This window comes from Ovis canadensis, chromosome 20 (genome assembly GCF_042477335.2).
Source record: "Ovis canadensis isolate MfBH-ARS-UI-01 breed Bighorn chromosome 20, ARS-UI_OviCan_v2, whole genome shotgun sequence".
Taxonomy (NCBI): Eukaryota; Metazoa; Chordata; class Mammalia; order Artiodactyla; family Bovidae; genus Ovis; species Ovis canadensis.
The window spans coordinates 42866334-42884177 of NC_091264.1; the positions used below are offsets into that span (position 1 = coordinate 42866334).

Here is a 17844-nt window from a genome sequence, read left to right on the forward strand (position 1 = left end):
TGGAAATCTGTAGACACCTAGAAGCGCGTGTGGTGAATCCAGGCTGCAGTGATCTCAGATTTGTTCACATTTGACTTAGAAATTCATTTGGGAAATTTTTCAGCAGTTTGGGCTTGTTGATGCCATTTCCTGTTTCTACTGCCTCGTGTTGTCCTTTAGTTGCTAAGTTGGGTTGCAAACGAGCTTAGTGACTAAACAGCAAGTGACCTGACTTAGTGATTAAGCAACAGTATGCATATTAGTCCGCTTGGCCTACCATGACAAAATACCACAGACTGCATGATTTAAGCACCAGAAATGTATCTTCTGACTGTTCTAGAGACTGGAAGGTCCAAGGTCAAGATTCAGCAGGGTTCTCTGTGGTGAGGGCTCACTTCCTGGCTTGCAGTTGGCCACATTCTCGCTTTCCTTTGTGTGTGCCCATGGAGTGAGGGAGAGAGCTCCTTAACCCCTCTTGTCCCTGTTGGATTAGGGCGCTACTCTCATGACTTCATTTAAACTTAATTACTTCCTAGAATCTCCGAATACAGTTACCTCAAGGGTTAGGGGTTCAATACAGTGAATATTGGAGGGATAAAATTTGATCCATAGCACTCAAGGAAAACTACTCAGTACATTGTGCCCTCCCGTGTTAATGCTGTGTAGTGTGGTCCTGTTTTCAGGAACTTGAGCTTAGACTCTGAGGCTGTTAGCCTAGAAGAGACCTGTTAGGTCATAATCTAACCCTCCATTTATGCAAGATAAATATAGAAAGAATAACTTGCCCAGATCACACAGTGCACGGCAGAGTTCAAATCTGTAACTCCCAATCCATGGCCTTTTCAATACCTCCTGGAACCAACCATAGACCATTCCTACAGCAGAACTGACTGTAATTAAAAGAGATCGTTATTAGGGCAAAACTAGTTTGTCTATGGAATTTGAATGTCCTCTAAGGAGAAGATAAGAGATGGGAAGGTATGGGGGGGCTAGAACCACGGGTGGGAGGCCTTGGGGGCAGACTGTGCCTAACTGACACTGACTGGCACCACTGTCCTGGGGCTGGGCAGGTCCCCACACCCTCCAGTTCACCTACGGCTGTGAGCTCCTGGAGGATGGCAGGACCACGTGGCACTGGCGGTATGGCTATGATGGTGAGGACTACCTGAGCTTGCATATGGACCCTCTGCAATACACAGCAGCCACATTCGTTGCTCAATACACCAAACAAAAATGGGAGGCCGCTGGGAACTTCATAGAGAGAGACAAGAACTACTTGGAGAAGGAGTGCATCCTGTGGCTGTGGAGATACTTGACGTTTGGAGGGGAGAGCTTGAACCGCACCGGTAATGGCTTCCCACAGCCCACCCTTTCAGCCCTTCCCCCATCCCCAGCTTGGGCCATTTTCTCTGCAGAGTGTGGGTGAGGATGTCTTCTCCAGAACTGACTCAGCACAGGGGTGTTGATATTTAACGTGGGATGTCTGGGGCCAATGTGCTGATGACAACTTCCCTACAAGCCATAGATGTGGAGTGAGGGGACTTCCTATCTTGAGTCTCCGGGGCAGTGCCATCTGATCCACCCATTCTTTAGTTTTTTTAATTTATTTTGCTGAAGAATAGTTGATTCACAGTGTTGGTTTTTTGTTTTTGGTTTATTTTTGACCACACCTCACGGCATGTGGAATCTTACTTCCCTGACCAGGAATTGAACCCAAACCCCCTGCAGTGTAAGCATGGAGTCTTAACCACTGGACCACCAGGGAGGTTCCCTGAGCCACTCATTCTTACTAGTGCCAGGGAAACTACTCTCAGGAGGACACAGCGCTGCCTCATAGAGTCTTGGAGATTTTTCATCCCTTTGGCACTTTCCCACTAGATACACACCTGTATCTAGAAAACATTGACCAAAGATTTGATAAAAGAGTTGAGAGCCTTTGAAGGGGCTCTTATTCTGGAGGAGAACATTAGACTGAATTCCCACAGCCTTGTCTTGAAGCTGGCTCAGCTTACTGTGGGTCCCTCTACCCTCAGATAGAGGAAGTTCCCTTTCTCCCACTGGTTGGCAGATGAGCCATCAGGAGTTGTGGTGGCTTGATCTTTGGAGCTGATGCTACTCAACAAACCCTTGCCTGAGCCCTCCCTGCTTTGTGTACCACAGAGCCTCCCAAAACACACATGACTCATCACCGCATCTCTGACCATGAGGTCACCCTGAGGTGCTGGGCCCTGGGCTTCTACCCTGAGGAGATCTCACTGACCTGGCAGCGCAATGGGGAGGACCAGACACAGGACATGGAGCTTGTGGAGACCAGGCCTTCAGGAGACGGAACCTTCCAGAAGTGGGCGGCCCTGGTGGTGCCTTCTGGGGAGGAGCAGAGATACACGTGCCGTGTGCAGCACGAGGGGCTTCAGGAGCCCCTCACCCTGAGATGGGGTAAGGAGGGGGTCGGGATGGAGCTTCCTCTCAGATAAAGCAGGAGCCTTTCTGGACATGAACGGCAAGGTCAGGACTGAAGCCTGAAGTCTGGGCTCCTTCCCTTTCTTCCACAGAACCTCCTCAGACCTCCTTCCTCACCATGGGCATCATTGTTGGCCTGGTTCTCCTCGTGGTGGCTGTGGCGGCTGGAGCTGTGATCTGGAGGAGGAAGCGCTCAGGTAGGGAAGGGAGGGAGGGATCTGACTTTTCTTGTCTCACTGGGGGTTTCAAGCCCAGGTAGAAGTTTGCCTGTCTCGTTACTGGAAAGTAACCTCCACACACATGTGCTTGGTAAGTCTGGGGCTTTTTGCTTGCACTTATTCTTTGTAAGGCACGTGTGAAAATGGAGACCAGTATCAACGTGATGAATCTGGTGATGGGGACACTGAAGGTCAGGGAAGGTCACTGCGAGGACAGGTCTCGGCAGGTGGTTGGTTCAGGCCTGCGCACCTACTTTCTTCATGCTGCAGAAGGCTTTGTGCCTTCTCATGCTCCTCTCAAGAACAATAAGCACCTTAATATTCCTTTTCAGTCAACTCAGCTGAGAAGAGGAAAAAACAAGTCAGAATTACAAGGCCTAACTCCCTAATCCCGGGTCCACGCCTGCGGAATGAGGAGAGGGGGCTGCGGGCTGTGCCTCCATTTTGTCAGTAATGCCTAATGCAGCTCCCGACATGCCCCCACCCTCCTCCTTTGTGACGAGGTGGGACTGGGCCATCCACATCCTTGTCTTAACTGCATGTTACACTGAGTTGCAACTTCTTGTTGAAAATAGGAATCTGGATATGAATGCATTTTTTCTGTTCCCTTGTTTATTTTTGGCTCCGAGTCTCTGTTGCTGCCGCTGGCTTTCTCGAGTTGTGGTGCACGGGCTTCTCATTACAGTGGCTTCTGGACAGTAGTAGTGGGCACACACTTAATTGCTCCATGGCACGTGGCATCTTCCCAGGGCAGGGATTGAACCCGTGTCTCTTACATCGGCAGGCGGATTCTTAACCACTGAACTGCCAGGGGAGCCCTGAATTTGTTTTTCCTGATTCTTGTCATGAGGTGGGGTTGCTGGGTTAATTAAAGGCTAGGAAGATTCTTAAATTTTGCAAGAAATGAATGGAAGTGCTGAGAACCTTTTAAAATCTGTGTGTTTGCTGTGCCGACTCTGTTGCAGGTGGGGCAGGAGAAGGCTGTGAGGAGCTGAGTGTGGACGGGGCCTGGGCCCAGTCAGAGCATCATGGGCTTTGATATGGTCACTGCTGTTCTCATCTTCTCAACTCCTGTGTCCTTGTCTCTTCAGTAGAACCTTGTCTCACCAGGACCTGTGATCCCAAGGACTGAGACATCAGCTGAACCTTGTCTTGTCTTCTGGACTGTGGGCAGTGAGGACCTTATGTGGCCAGGTCAACCAGGGCTCAGGACTGGGTCTGGTCCTCAGTCCTCATTTTTTAGGTGTTATTTTTTTTTTCTTCTTAATTTCTATAGAGAATTACTCTTCTTTTTGTTCTTGCATATGAATTCTAGTCTTAATTTCCTCCAGGTGTCCCCCATCTCTACAGGAGCAGGAGTAATTTTTGCCTGTCATTGTCCCCACAAGGCCCAGGGGGCCCCTGCTCACTATAGTTAGTGTGTGTGTTCTACAGAAATGACTCATCCAGCTCTTAACCCCCTTCCAACGCTGTTTTCTGTGCTTTTAGCTCTAGAAGTGCTGGTGCTGGCTCAAATCCAGACTCATGGATTTATGAAGCTGAGTCTAATTTAGATGTGCAGTGGTTTGGGAAATAGGACCCCTAGGTCAAGGACCATTGCTTTCTCGAGTGGGACAGGAATTTGTGTGCTGTGGTGTGCAGGAGGGTTGCTGTGGGAGGAAGGAGCTGGGGGAAGGAGGGAGAGCAGCACCTGTGAGAAAAGCAAGGCAGCATTGACACCAGTCAGAGTAAACTTGTGCTGCAGCTGCCGCGGGACAGCACGTGGCCTTTAAAGATGCTGCCTTTAGAATATGGACCTCCCTAGGGACTCAGATGGTACAGAGTCTGCCCACAATGCGGGAGACCCGGGTTTGATCCCTGGGTCACGAAGATCCCTTGGAGAAGGAAATGGCAACCCACTCCAGTATTCTTGCCTGGAAAATCCCGTGGACAGAGGAGCTTGGTGGGCTATATTCCATGAGGTTGCACAGAGCCCAGCAGAATACAGAGGTGCTGTCCACTCATCAGTCATTCACCCGATCTATGTGTCGTGTCGGATACATCACACATTATTTTTGTATCCAAGAAATTTCAGAAAAGCAAAGTCAGGCAAAGTTATTGGCCTGTGGAGCTTGTTCTAGTGAGAAGGGGCAGAGTGTACATTATGAGCCTAGTAAGTAAGGGAGTGTTTCCCTTCGAGGTTGGTAAGTGCTCTAAGGAAGGTGACCTAGAGTATGAGTGTGTGGGGCCAGGGAAGGTGGCTGTGCTACTAGGGTGGTCAGTGGGCCTCATTGAGAAGGTGACTTCTGAGTGAAGATGTGAAGGACAGGAGGGAATGCCCACAAGGAGGTCTGGGAGAAGTTCTCTCCAGGCAGAGGTGCTTCAGTGAAAATGCTCGAGGGCAGGAGAGCACCTGTGTTCAAGGAAGAGTGAAGAGGAGGCAGGTGTGGCTGGTGGAGCGAAGAATTCAGATGAGGTCTCATGTGCACGCAGATCATGTGGCTTTGAGAATATTGGATTGACTCTTCTCTGAGGAAGACGTAGTGCTCCAAGACAGTTTTGGGAGAAGAGGGACCGGTGTGACTTCTTTTTAGAAGCATCAGTCTGGCTGCTGTGCTGAGGACAGAGCTGAGAAGTGAAGGGTGAACCAGGCAGCAGTGGAGACTGTAGTGTCCAGGTTGGAAATGTTGGTGCTTGTCTCACGTGTGGGCAGGGAAAAGTATTACAGAGTGACTAGAACTGGATATATCTAAAGATGGACTTTACAGCATTTCCTAATGGATTAAGTCTGAGTTGTGAGAAAGAGGACACCCAGACTTTCACACTGTGCAAGTGGCTCAGTGGCAAAGAATCTGCCTGCCAATGCAGGAGACCCAAGAGTCGTAGGTTCGATCCCTGGGTCTGGAAGATTCCCTGGAGAAGGAAATGGCAACCCACTCCAGTATTCTTGCCTGGGAAATCCCATGGATAGAGAAGCCTGGTGGGTTACAGTCCATGGGGGTCCCAAAAGAGTTGGACACGACTTAGCAACTAAACAACAAAAAACGGGTATTCAGTTGAGGAAATGCTGGATTTGGATGCCTATTAGAAATTCAAGTTAGGTTATCAGTTGTGGCACATGTTTGGAGTTTAGGAGAGATGTTTTGGGTGGAGAAATAGATTTTGGAAGTGACACCATATAAATGCTATTTATAACCTGCTGAGAGGTATTAGAGGAGGAAGGAACAAGGACTGAACCCTGGACCTCACAGCCCTATACAGTCTGATTGGATCACGCACCTGAGCAGACTGCATGATTCTGACACACGTCTAGACAGCACGGAGACCAGGTAGTCCCCGACTTACCTGTGCACGAGAATTCCCCGGACATCTCATTAAGTTCCAGTGGTTCAAAGTTGAATGTAAGAATCTGAACTTACAGCAAGGTTGGTGCTGATGCTGCTCATCTTCAGAGCACACATTTAGTAGCAAAAACATAGAGCAGGATTCCCACATGGCTGCTCAGCAGCCTCACCTGTAGGGCTTGTTGATAAGCAAGTCCTGGGCTCTGTTCTCAGCTTTCTGAAATGGTGGGTCTAGGGAGAGGCCCAAGTGTTTTGCAGCAGTACCTATAAGCAGTCTTAGGTCTTAGCCAGGTTGAGGACAACTGACAAGGGTCAGTGATCAGAGCGCTCAGGTTGGGGAAGTGTCTTAAATCCACAATTAAATGTTGTTTTTTTCCTGGGAAGAAAAAAGCAAGACATCTGCTGGGACATTTATGTTGTTTGCCCTACCCTGGGATATGTAGCCAGGTGGAAAACTGAGAAAGTGGTTATCAGCTCAGCATAAAGAACATCTCTGAATCCTTACTCTCCGAAACTATTCCCTGCACTGACTTCTCCTTCACATCTTGGTGCAATCAGTGGAATCCAAGTTTTTCTAATTTAAACATGTATGTGTGTGTGTGTGTGTACATATGCTTACATACTTGGCTCTTTTTATTTCAGGGACTGAGTCAGCACATTCGGGAACAAAATTCGTGATGCTTTTCTAAACGTACATACAGGAACCACTGCTCTGCTGCGGGACGCAGTTGCCTTTGTTACAATGACACCCTGATGCTGGACACTCAACTGTGTGGCTAGAACTGCTATCACTATTGCTCTTGGCAACTGAACGTCACTCCTGCCACTCACCACCTTTGCCAAATGCCGTGTGCACACACCCAGCAAATATGTGTCATTATGTCCAGAGTCACAGCTCAGCACGTGACATGTGGCTAAGAGTGCCTCATCTTTCCCAGCTGTATATTTGGGGAATTGAGTTTTCCTCTCTCATGGAAGGATGTAGTGTCTGCCTTTCAAGACACTTTCATGTTGCAGCTGATATCACAGAAATACAAAGGAGTATGAAAGACGACTATGAATGATTATACAGCAAACTAACTGGAGGAACTAGAAGAAGTGGGTATACACAACCTACCGAGACAAAATCATGAAGAAACAGAACAGCTGAACAGATCAAAAACAGGTAAGAAGACTGAATCAATAATCAAAAACTTCCCAGCGCATGGGAAGGCTGGACAGCTACATGTAAATCAGTGAAATTAGAGCATTCCCTCACAACATATGCAGAAATAAATTTAAAATGGTTTAAAGAACTAAATGCAATACTTGACACCATACGTCTCTTAGAAGAGACTGTAAGCAAAACATACTTGGACATAAATCATAGCAGTATTTTCTCAGATTAGTCCGTTCAGTTGTTCAGTTGTGTCCGACTCTTTGCTACCCCACGAACCACAGCACACCAAGCTTCCCTGTCCATCGCCACCTCCCGGAGTTTACCTAAACTCATGTCCACTGAGTAGGTGATGCCATCCAACCATCTCATCCTCTATCATCCCCTTCTCCTCCTGCCTTCAATCTTTTGCAGCATCAGAGTCTTTTCAAATGAGTCAGCTCTTCGAATCAGGTGGCCAAAATATTGGAGTTTCAGCTTCAACATCAGTCCTTCCAATGAACACCTAGGACTGATCTCCTTTAGGATGGACTGGTTGGATCTCACTGGAGTCCAAAGGACTCTCAAGAGTCTTCTCCAACACCACAGTTGAAAAGCATCAATTCTTCGGCACTCAGCTTTCTCACATCCATACATGACCACTGGAAAAACCATAGCCTTGACTAGACAGACCTTTGTTGGCAAAGTAATGTCTCTGCTTTTAAATGTGCTGTCTAGGTTGATCATAACTTTCCTTCCAGGGAGTAAGTGTCTTTTAATTTCATGGCTGCAATCACCATCTGCAGTGATTTTGTGGGACCTAATCAAACTTAAAAGCTTTTGGATAGCAAAGGAAACCATCAATGAAATGAAAAATGTAGCCTGCAGAGTGGGAGAAAATATTTGCAAAGGATGTGATTGAGAAGAAGTTAATATACAAAATATACAGACAACTCATACAACTCAATATCATAAAACAACTTCCCAACCAAAAAATAGGCAGAAGACATTTCTCCAAAGAAGACAAACAGGCTTCCCTGGTGGTCCAGCAGTTAAGAATCTGCCTTGCAACATGGGGGCCGCCTGTTCGATCTGTGGTCCAAGAAGATCCCAGATGCCACGGAGCAAGTAAGCCGGCATGCTGCAACTACTGAGCCCACGCAGCCTGGAGCCTGTGCTCCACAGCAAGAGGAGCCACTGCAATGAGGAGCCCAAGCACCGCGACTAGAGAGTAGCCCTCACTCTGCAGCTAGAGAAAGGCTTCGTGCAGCAACCCAGGAGAGCTCTGCGGTTCTCCAGGGTGAAACGGCAAACTTTTTTTCTCTACATTCCTTAGCCTTAGTCACATAAAACAGCTTTTTCTTTAAGCCCTGAACTGATGATTACACAATAAACAACTCAGTTTAAACGCTGTGCTAAGTCGCTTCAGTCGTGTCCGACTCTGTGCGACTCCATAGACAGTAGCCAACCAGGCTCCCCCATCCCCGGGATTCTCCAGGCAAGAACAGTGGAGTGGGTTGCCATTTCCTTCTCCAACGCATGAAAGTGAAAGGTGAAAGTGAAGTCTCTCAGTCGTGTCCAACTCTTAGCAGCCCCAATGCCTTCTCCATTAAACACTACTAGGGATTATGTAACAACAGTGTATCCTGCTTGAGGACAGTTGCTCCTTCCTGAAAACCTTCTGACTAATCCTGATATCTTAGAATGTACATTATGAGAGGGGGTCTGGTAGGATCTTTCTATTATTAAGTTCTAATCCTGTTATCCTAAAATGTAAGCTGTAGGAGTGGGTCTGGTAAAATTTTTACAAGCTTGAGACACTCTTTTGATTTATTGTAATGACTAATTTAAAAAGTATATAATTCCCTTGCTAACACTAGTGAGGGGGGGTACTCTGCCAGCCTTCTGATGTCTGTGTCAGAAGCTTTCTCTGCCCCTTTTCACTGTAACAAAACTTCTGCCACACAAGAGCCCCGAGTGGTCAAGCTTGGTCCCTGCTCCCGAAGTTGAATCTTCGGAGAACACAAATCCGACATCGTTCACCATAAGCTATCACAAGCACAAGGTTGAAAAATCTCAAATAATAAAAAGTGTATAGAGTGAAAAGTAAATTTTTCTCCCCTATCCATCTACAGTTTTTCCAAATTTTCTTCCTGGACCCAACCACTGTTGCCAGTTTCTATATGTTATAGACAGAGATTTCCCTTTTTAATCAGGGATCATTTTACTATATGTTCTATCTGTACCTTTGTTTTTCAATTTAAAATATATTCTGAAAATATTCCATTTTTTTTAACAGACAAATCTCATGTAGTTTAAGATAATAAAAATTATTGATTTTTAAAAAATTACCAAGTGTAACAAAATTCATCCTTATTCCATAATAATAGTTTTATTGGGGAACAAAGTCACCCAGATTAAAAACTATCCATTCTCCAGCCTTCCTTGAATTTAACCATGTCTGTGTGACTAGATTATGATCAATATGATGACCCAGATACTAAGTTTCCCGTTTTGCCTCTAAAGGGCTCCACTCTGCTCCTCTCCTGCTCTCCCTGGTTGCTTATGGACCCTGAACATGCTCTTAGGTATCTTGTGCATAGTTTCTCAGTCATGTTTGACTCTTTATGACCCCATGGACTGTAGTCTGCTAGGTTCCCCTGTCCATGGGGATTCTCCAGGCAAGAATATTGGAGTGGGTTGCCATGCCCTCTTCCAGGGGATCTTTCCAACCCAGTGATCAAACCTAGGTCTACCGCATTGCAGGCGGATTCTTACTGTCTGAGCCACCAGATGACCAAGACCAAATGGAACTGGAGGGCAGGTTGTTTGGCCCAAGAGTGACTTGATTGACTGCTGAACGGTTTCAGTTGACTGTGGCATGAAAGTGAGGGTCTTTGGTCCCTTCCTTGTGTGGATAAAACCGTAGTTGGCAGAATTCGAACCTGTGCGGGGAAACCCCGATGGATGGTTCAGTCCATCGCCTTAACCACTTGGCCACGACTACCTTCAGGTGCCTTGGGTCATCCCAATAAGGGCACCACCTCAGGAAAAGCAGAGAAGGAAGGTAGGTCATAGGAACCCTGGATGCCTGGATACCTTTGTGGTACAGAACCCCTCAGGCCGTCCTGGAACTGCCTGCCTCACTATCATGGGAGTCTCTTCCATCCTGTTTAGATCACTATTATTTGGGTTTCTGCTACACACACTGAATTAATGCTTGTTGAGAGAATAGGACTTCCTAGGAGTGTGTGGCCGTGGTGATCTGTTCTGAGCAGAGATCCAGTTGCCGTGTCACCACTGTGGGCTCCTGGGCAGGACATTATTCTAAATTAGAGTAAGGGGAGCTGGGTCCCAGGTGCAGCACGGGGAGATCGGAGACTTAGCTTCCTGATCTTTCTGGCCCTGGGACTCACCAGGTGCTAGGTTTGGAAGTGTTTGTTTCTACACTTCCTGTTTTCACTACAGATCAGATTCCTTGTTTATTTTATGATTTGCTTTGGAGGCAGCAAATTGTGCTCAGAGATCGAGATTGTCTTTGCCAATAGTTTATTTAACAGAGGTTCACTGTGAAAATCATAATAATTTCAAAAGCCAATAGCATACAGGATAATGTCTTTTAATAAGCTAGTGAAGAAATAACATACTCCAAACAAATGATTAACTACACTGTTTTTCTAGGCAAGGAAATATGACAGAGATAATGTCCAAATATACCATGAGGCACATCTTTTGTAGCAGTTTGGTTTCTCAGGAGAGAAGGTTTTGCTAGAGCTTGTGGCTAGGGAGCGCTGGCCCCTGCTTTGGCAGGCGGAGGAGGCTGCTCCAAGGGTTATTGCTCCAGGGACATTGCATGGCTCATGTCTCTGCCAATAACGAGGGCCTCAGTGGAGCAGTAACAATCATCCCTTTCCTTCCTGAGACTGCTGCATGGTTGGATATCACTGCCGACCAAAGGAGTGCCTTGGCCAAAGCAGGAGCAAGAGTCTCAATAACTCCAGAAAGCTAGATCTGCAAAGGATGGTTTTGCCCTGATGGAAACTCTCAGATAGTCCTCCCTGTCTCTTGGTTTTTTATATCCCAGCCGTCCCTTTGTCATAGTTGTTCCCGCACACGTTCTTATCAGTAAGTCCCAGCAAGCCTCTGAGCCACTGGGCTGCTGAGTGCTTGTCAGTCAACAGCAGAGGGCACGATGACATCCTTCACAATTTACTTCATTCTTATATCAAAACAATGGTACTTCAAAGAAAAATATATTTTTGCTCTTAGCCATAAACAAATGGATTAAAACGACTCCACTTAAGGTGGAAGATCTGAACAAGGGGATCTGAAGTAATTTCAAACCAATATACAACAGTCCTTGTTGTTGTTTAGTCACGGTTAGTGGTCTCTCCCTCCTCCTCCTGCAGTCTGGCGGCAGGGACTGTGAAGGATGAGATCCAGAGGAGGAACTCCTTAGATGGAAAAGGAATGCAGGGTCGCTTGACAATGGTTTTCACTCGGAATTTCCGCTTTCCCAGCCTGGCTTGGACAACTGAACTGGAGACAACTGATCCCGGTTCCCTCATTTCCTGTCCCTGGTCATCCCCCAGTAAATATTCCTTCACCCACTTCTTGAATTCTATCTGCTGCCAGTAAGTCACTATTTACAGCTTATACTCTAAGGGTAAAACTTACACATGGGCATGGATGCCAGAAGATGAAGATTTAGGGGAGCATCTTAGAGTCTGTCTGTTTACCGCCCAGTAATTTTGTGATGAAAAGAGTCAAATGTTGTTGGCTAGAAACTAAAGGTAAAGAAAAGAAAGCCAACTTTGTTCATAGTTAATGTTCTCTCGTTTTTCTCATGGACCAAAGAATTCTCAAGGGTCTTTTTATTTAATAGTGACATGGTTCAATAATCAGTATGACCTTAAATAACTTAGGAAGTATTTTTATGTACCAAGGGATGCACATGACCCAGACCTGACCAATCAGGGTGTAGCCACATTATACCACCTCTGCCTAGCAACAGGGATTGGTCGAGGGGTAACTGTCTCTGGTCCTTTATGTATGGACACGGTGAGAAAGAGGTTTATCTTTCTGCTTAAGTTGTTTAAGCGGGGCAGTGTGAAGCAGGTTAGAGATGACCTTGGGTACTTTCCCTAAGAACAGAGAGAGAAATCTGATGACAAATTTGAGTCCCTGGATCCAGTCACGTCTCAAGTCAGTCCCATCCTTGCCCTCTCAGGTAAATCAACATATTTAATCTCTTCTGCTAGAAATGTTAACTTGTGACTGAAAGAGTCCCGGTATTATTCACAATAATGTGAATATTGATATTATTGTGGGTGTGAGGGTAATTGGGCTTCGACATCTGTCACCTCATTTATCACCAGGGTTGATTGAACTGATCTGGCTGGTTAGGCGGAGTCCCCTTCCCCCTCACTGCTCCATGTGTGTCCCTCTCGAAGCTGCGTGCATGGCCAAACAGGATGACCATCCCTGATAGAAGCGGGCTGGTCTTTGGTCAAGGGTATTATGAGTAGCTGCATTCCCCTGCTAGAACCTCCAAACAAGCAAATATTGTTATTTTTAATGGGGGCCCAGTAGAATTTAATGTTTTCTCCATCACTCAGCTCCAATGACTAGCAGTATAACCTCTGTACTTACATTACTATGTGAGCCCTTGGATAATAGTTCTGAGTGATGCTCTGTGGGAAGCAAGGGCAAAATCCTACCTGGAATACAACTCAGCCCAGATCAAGATCAATCCGTGATATTTCCAGGATGGAAGAGTAACGGTATAATCAATTGCAGGATTTCTCTGGTGGTCCCGTGGTTAAGAGCCCACCTGCCAATGCAGGGGACATGGGTTCCATCTCCGGTCCAGGAAGATCCCACATGCGCGGAGCAGCTAAGCCTATGTGCCAAAACTACTGAGCCTGCGCCCCCTAGAGCCGGTGCTCTGAAACAAGAGAAACTCGCCCGCTCACCACAAATGGAGAGTAAGCCCCGCTTGGCGCAACTAGAGAAAAGCCCAGCGGTGCAGTCAAAAGTAAATTAATTTAAAAACTCACATTGGGCGCATCTGCTGCAATAAAGCTAATTCGAGTTAAGTTCTTAGCAGTCCACTGTCATCTACCACGATCCATCCAATTTTTACTAGAACCAGACTGGCAAATTCACTGCTATGTTTGGACCATGCTCCACCCCACATCCCTTATGTATTCAAGGGAGGGATTAAGCTCTTTCATTACCCTTGAGATATAAAATTGTTTTAATTTTCTATCCTCGCTAAGGTTCAAAGGCTATTTCATGGGCTTCCCCTTGGCCTATATTATTACCAAGCTTTTATTGCACAGGTCAAACAAATGTGAGGTTCCAGCAATTGTTAAACATGGCCATTCCAGTGACACATTTGGAAACTGGGGAAATAATCACAGGGGGGATGTGTGGACACAGAGAATCCACTGAGACATGGGTGGACCGGAGACAGGCCACAAACCATTTCCTGGTCCTCACATGCCTCTCTTATAATGGGAGTCCATGACGGTGCTTTGGTTCCCTAAGAATCAGTGTCAAATTGGACTCTGTGTCTAATAAGCCTAGCAAAGATCTGGGCATTTTCTTTCTTCAGTGTATTGTGGTCACTGATTCCTTTAGTGAAGGACTTGGGGAGTTACTAATGTACCACACCTGCTGTAGTGTTATAGAAACTACGGGGGCCTTTAATTAATGGATTCTGGGTCTGAGATCTGGCTCAGATCTGGAAACTGGTCAGGGAATCATAACTTTCTATTGAGGTCGTTTATCTCTGCCTTCAGCTTTTTTGTCATTCTTCTACTGGTTCAAATATTAGGCAACACTCCTGTAAGCTGCCCTTCCATCTTGCCCCAAGGAGTATAATGATCTGTCACCCATTTCCAAAATTCCTCACAGTCAGAATTTCTCTGGTCTCAGTTCTGACAATGATGGCTATTTTGACAATTCTGCTCTCTTTGTTTCGTACTTGCTGTCACCTGTCCTCTGGCTTTCTGGGATCTTATTATCCCCATTAATGCTAAGGAGACATTAATGCTAAGTTCTGTGATGTTATCTCCTAGGGTCCACCCCAGCTCGCCAAGGACAGACACAATGAGCTTGATACTGCCCTTACCTGTGCATTCCTTATTGCCTGATAAACAGTATCCTTTGGGTCTCGCCAAGGAAATAGTCACCGGTGTGTTTTCCAGTTGTATAGCGTAGATTCAGACTAGCATGCCCACTTCTCTGAACCTTTTCATCTTTCTTTCTACAAACTGCCATGGCAGTTCTGGCATCTATATTTCATTTAATGGAGCCATCACTTTCATTAGAACAGTTTTCTTTTTGAGATATAATTCACATATATTATTCAATCGTTTAAACTCAGTAGTTTCTATGTTCATAGAGCTAACGCAACAAATACCACACATCAATTTTAGAACATTCTCATCACTCCAAAAACATTTTAAAAGACATTTTCATCACCACACATCCATTATTTCTAAGCAGTCATCCCCATTTCCATCCAGCATTCCCTGAAACCTAGGCAACTACAAATCTACTTTCTGTCTTTATAGATTCACTTATTAAGGACCCATTGTTGTTCAGTCACCAAGTCGTGTCTGCCTCTTCTAGGAAATGGACCCATTAGATAAGTGGAATAATACAGTGTCAATCTTTGGTGACTGACTTCTTTCACAAAGCAAAATACTTTCAAAGTTCATCCCCACTGTAGCATGAATCAGTACTTCATTCTTTTTGTGGTCAATATTGCATTATGTGGATATATCACCTTTTATTTATTCATTCATTCCTGTGTTCATAGACATTTAGGTTCTTTCTGTGTTTTGGTTATTATGAATCATGTGGCTTGGACTGTATGTTCCAAACTTAATAATACACTTTAATAATTATTACTTCATATAATTTGGGGAAGTTTCTATGTTTATGTCTTCAAGGTCACTGATCTTTTCTTCTGCAATGTCAAATCTACCATCACACATCTAACATAATCTACCAATCTACCAATACACGTCCAGTGTATTTTTATCTCAGACATTTTCATCTAGAATTGTAATTGTGATCTTTTAAACATCTTTCATGTCTCTGGTATAACTTTTTGAACATAAGGAGTATATTTATAGTAACTTTTTTTAAAACTGACTGCACTGTGCCACGTATGGGATCTTAGTTCCCTGATGAGGGATCAAACCCGTGCCCCCTGTTTTGGAAGGCCGAGTCTTAAACACTGGACCACCAGGGCAGTCCTATAATAATCTAGAGTAACTTTTATTGTCCCTGTCTGCTAATTCTAACATCCTGGTCTCTGCAGTTCTCAACTCTGTCCCCTTAACTCATGGGGACTGCTGGGCTCTCTTAGGGCTCCTGCCTTCCCACACTGTGTCCTGGAAGCTCTCTCCAGGAAGGAAGCGGGACAACTGCAGGCCTTGCCGCTTTCCTTTTCTTCTTTGTAGAAGTCACAATGCTTGCGCTGCCTGATGTCCAGGGTCTGAATACTGTTGTTTCATATGTTTCTCTGAATTCATCATTGTGTAAGACAAGAGAGTAAATCTGATTCTTAATGCTCCATGATGGCATTTTCAAGCTTGTCATTTTTCTCTTTACACAAAATATCTGGGTTGTTTTATTTTCTATGTTTTATAATTAAAAATATTGAAGTTTTATGTCCTATTGCTTCTTGCAGTTCTCGATCATATTGTCTTTTGCTCACTTGTACTTACACATCTCCTGCTCCCAGCTGTTCCTTTATCTTGCACCATTATTTGTGTAAATTCTTTGACATATAACATAGGTTAAATGTCAAACAAATATATTAGCAATAAATGTGAACAAAAATGAAAATGTGGACTAAGAAGTGGAATATAACAAAATAGATCAGTTTGTCAGAGATGAAAGTGAATGAGGAGGATATTGTCAGTATAAGGAAAAATATACTGGTTGTAGTATTGGGGGAAACAAAATCTCTTTTTTTCTCCTCTTCTTACCAACTCTTATTAATTTATGTTTACTCTTAGAATATTATAGGGTTACAAAGTAAGGAGTAAAGGGAACATTTAATTTAGTAATTGAATATTAGATTCTCTAGATATGGTCTAAATATAAATGATACCAAAAGAGTGAGTGAGTGAAAGTCACTTAGTCGTGTCCAACTCTTTGCAACCCCATGGACTATATAGTCCATGGAATTCTCCAGGCCAGAATACTGGAGTGGGGAGCTGTTCCCTTCTCCAGGGGATCTTCCCAACCCAGGGATCAAATCCAGGTCTCCCACATTGCAGGCGGATTCTTCACCAGCTGAGCCACAAAGGAAGCCCACCAAAACATTATATAATATAAAACTAAGTGTGGTGAGTACAAAGCCCACGTTCTCAACCACTCAAAGAAAGCTATCTAAAATATAGACTCCTTTGCTCATCTCTATCTTGAAGTATAGAATTTGGAGGCGGAAGTAAAAGAATTAATGAGTATGTTAAATTTTAATAAGCAGTTAAGCTTTTTCAACTTTGAAATAAATTAGTATTAAAAAAAATTTTTTAATGGAGGATAATTGCTATACAATGTTGTGTTGGTTTCTGCTGTACAACAAGGTAAATCAGCCATAAGTGTATATATATATATATATATATATATATATATATATATCCCTCCCTCTTGAACCTCCCTCCCACCCAAAGTAGTGTAAAATTTCTAAAGGGCACTTTTGCAAATCATCTCCACAGTTTAAGTGTGCTTGTATTTTGATGCAGAAATAACTAAATTCCTGGGGCTTTTCTGGCTTCCCAATGGTTAAGACTCTGTTTCCAGTGCAGGGGACATGGGTTCAACCCCTGGCTGAGGAACTAAGATCCCACATGCCAAATGATGCGGCCAGAAAAAAAGCAAAAAGGAGAAGTAACTAAATTCCTAAAAAGGATTTATCCTAAGAAGATAATCACACATGTCTCAGAAATATTAATATGTGTTTAACGATGTTTCCTGACTTGTGGTTTATACAAGCGAAATGGTGGAACTTATCTAAACGCTGTAGTCAGTATAACGATGGTGTGCTCAGCCGTGCTCGACTCTCTGTGACCCCGTGGACTGTAGCCTGCCAGTCTTCTTTGCCCATGGGATTTCTCAGGCAAGAACTCTGGAGTGGGTTGTCACGTCCTTCCCCAGGGAAGATCTGCACCCAGGGATCAAACCCAGGTCTCCCGCATTGCAGGTGGATTCTTTACTGTCTGAGCTCCAAGGAACACTTACTATGTCTCAGGCAATAAGGCCATGTGATTTACATGGTCAAATTTTATCCTAAAAGCAAACCCATGAAGCATCCAATTTGTGATCGTTTTGTGCTGAGAGAGTTTAAGGAGGTGGTGGAGTTGGGGTTGGGATTGAAACCAGGATATCTTCTCTCAGAGACCTTTGTGACCTATTTTTCATTAGTTCCCTGTCTGTCAGGTAGCAGGCATGACTCTGCACCCCATGCTAGTGAACTGTTGCAGTATTCCAGAATGTTCTATGATAAGATGCTGCTAGGTCCAGAAGTCAAGAGGACATCAAGTGGCAGTGTGGCTTGACTGCCTGAGCCACACTAAAGTCCATCACCCAGTATATGTTTTGAGGCCTCCAGTGGGTCAGGATCTGCTCGTTTCTGGAAACAGAAGGAAGAGCAAGAGTAAGACCTTGGTGATATGGTGCTTTAACTGTCATTAGGGAAATG

At 44.8% G+C, this 17844-nt stretch overlaps 1 protein-coding gene across 9 annotated transcripts in view; it reads left to right on the forward strand.

Moving 5' to 3' along the window:
* Positions 1-8523, forward strand: part of LOC138425563 (BOLA class I histocompatibility antigen, alpha chain BL3-7-like) — a 35923-nt gene extending 27400 nt beyond the window's left edge. For 5 of the 9 annotated variants that reach the window (XM_069563594.1, XM_069563591.1, XM_069563595.1 and 2 more), the window contains 4 exons: positions 1050-1325; positions 2140-2415; positions 2532-2636; positions 6623-8523. In XM_069563594.1, coding sequence (XP_069419695.1) covers positions 1050-1325; positions 2140-2415; positions 2532-2636; positions 6623-6669 — 704 coding nt within the window. In that variant the 3' untranslated portion in view covers positions 6670-8523. The remainder of the gene's footprint in view (positions 1-1049; positions 1326-2139; positions 2416-2531; positions 2637-6622) is intronic. The other 4 variants (XR_011251274.1, XR_011251271.1, XR_011251273.1 and 1 more) reach the window with 1 other exon arrangement.
* Positions 8524-17844: the final 9321 nt, after the last annotated feature.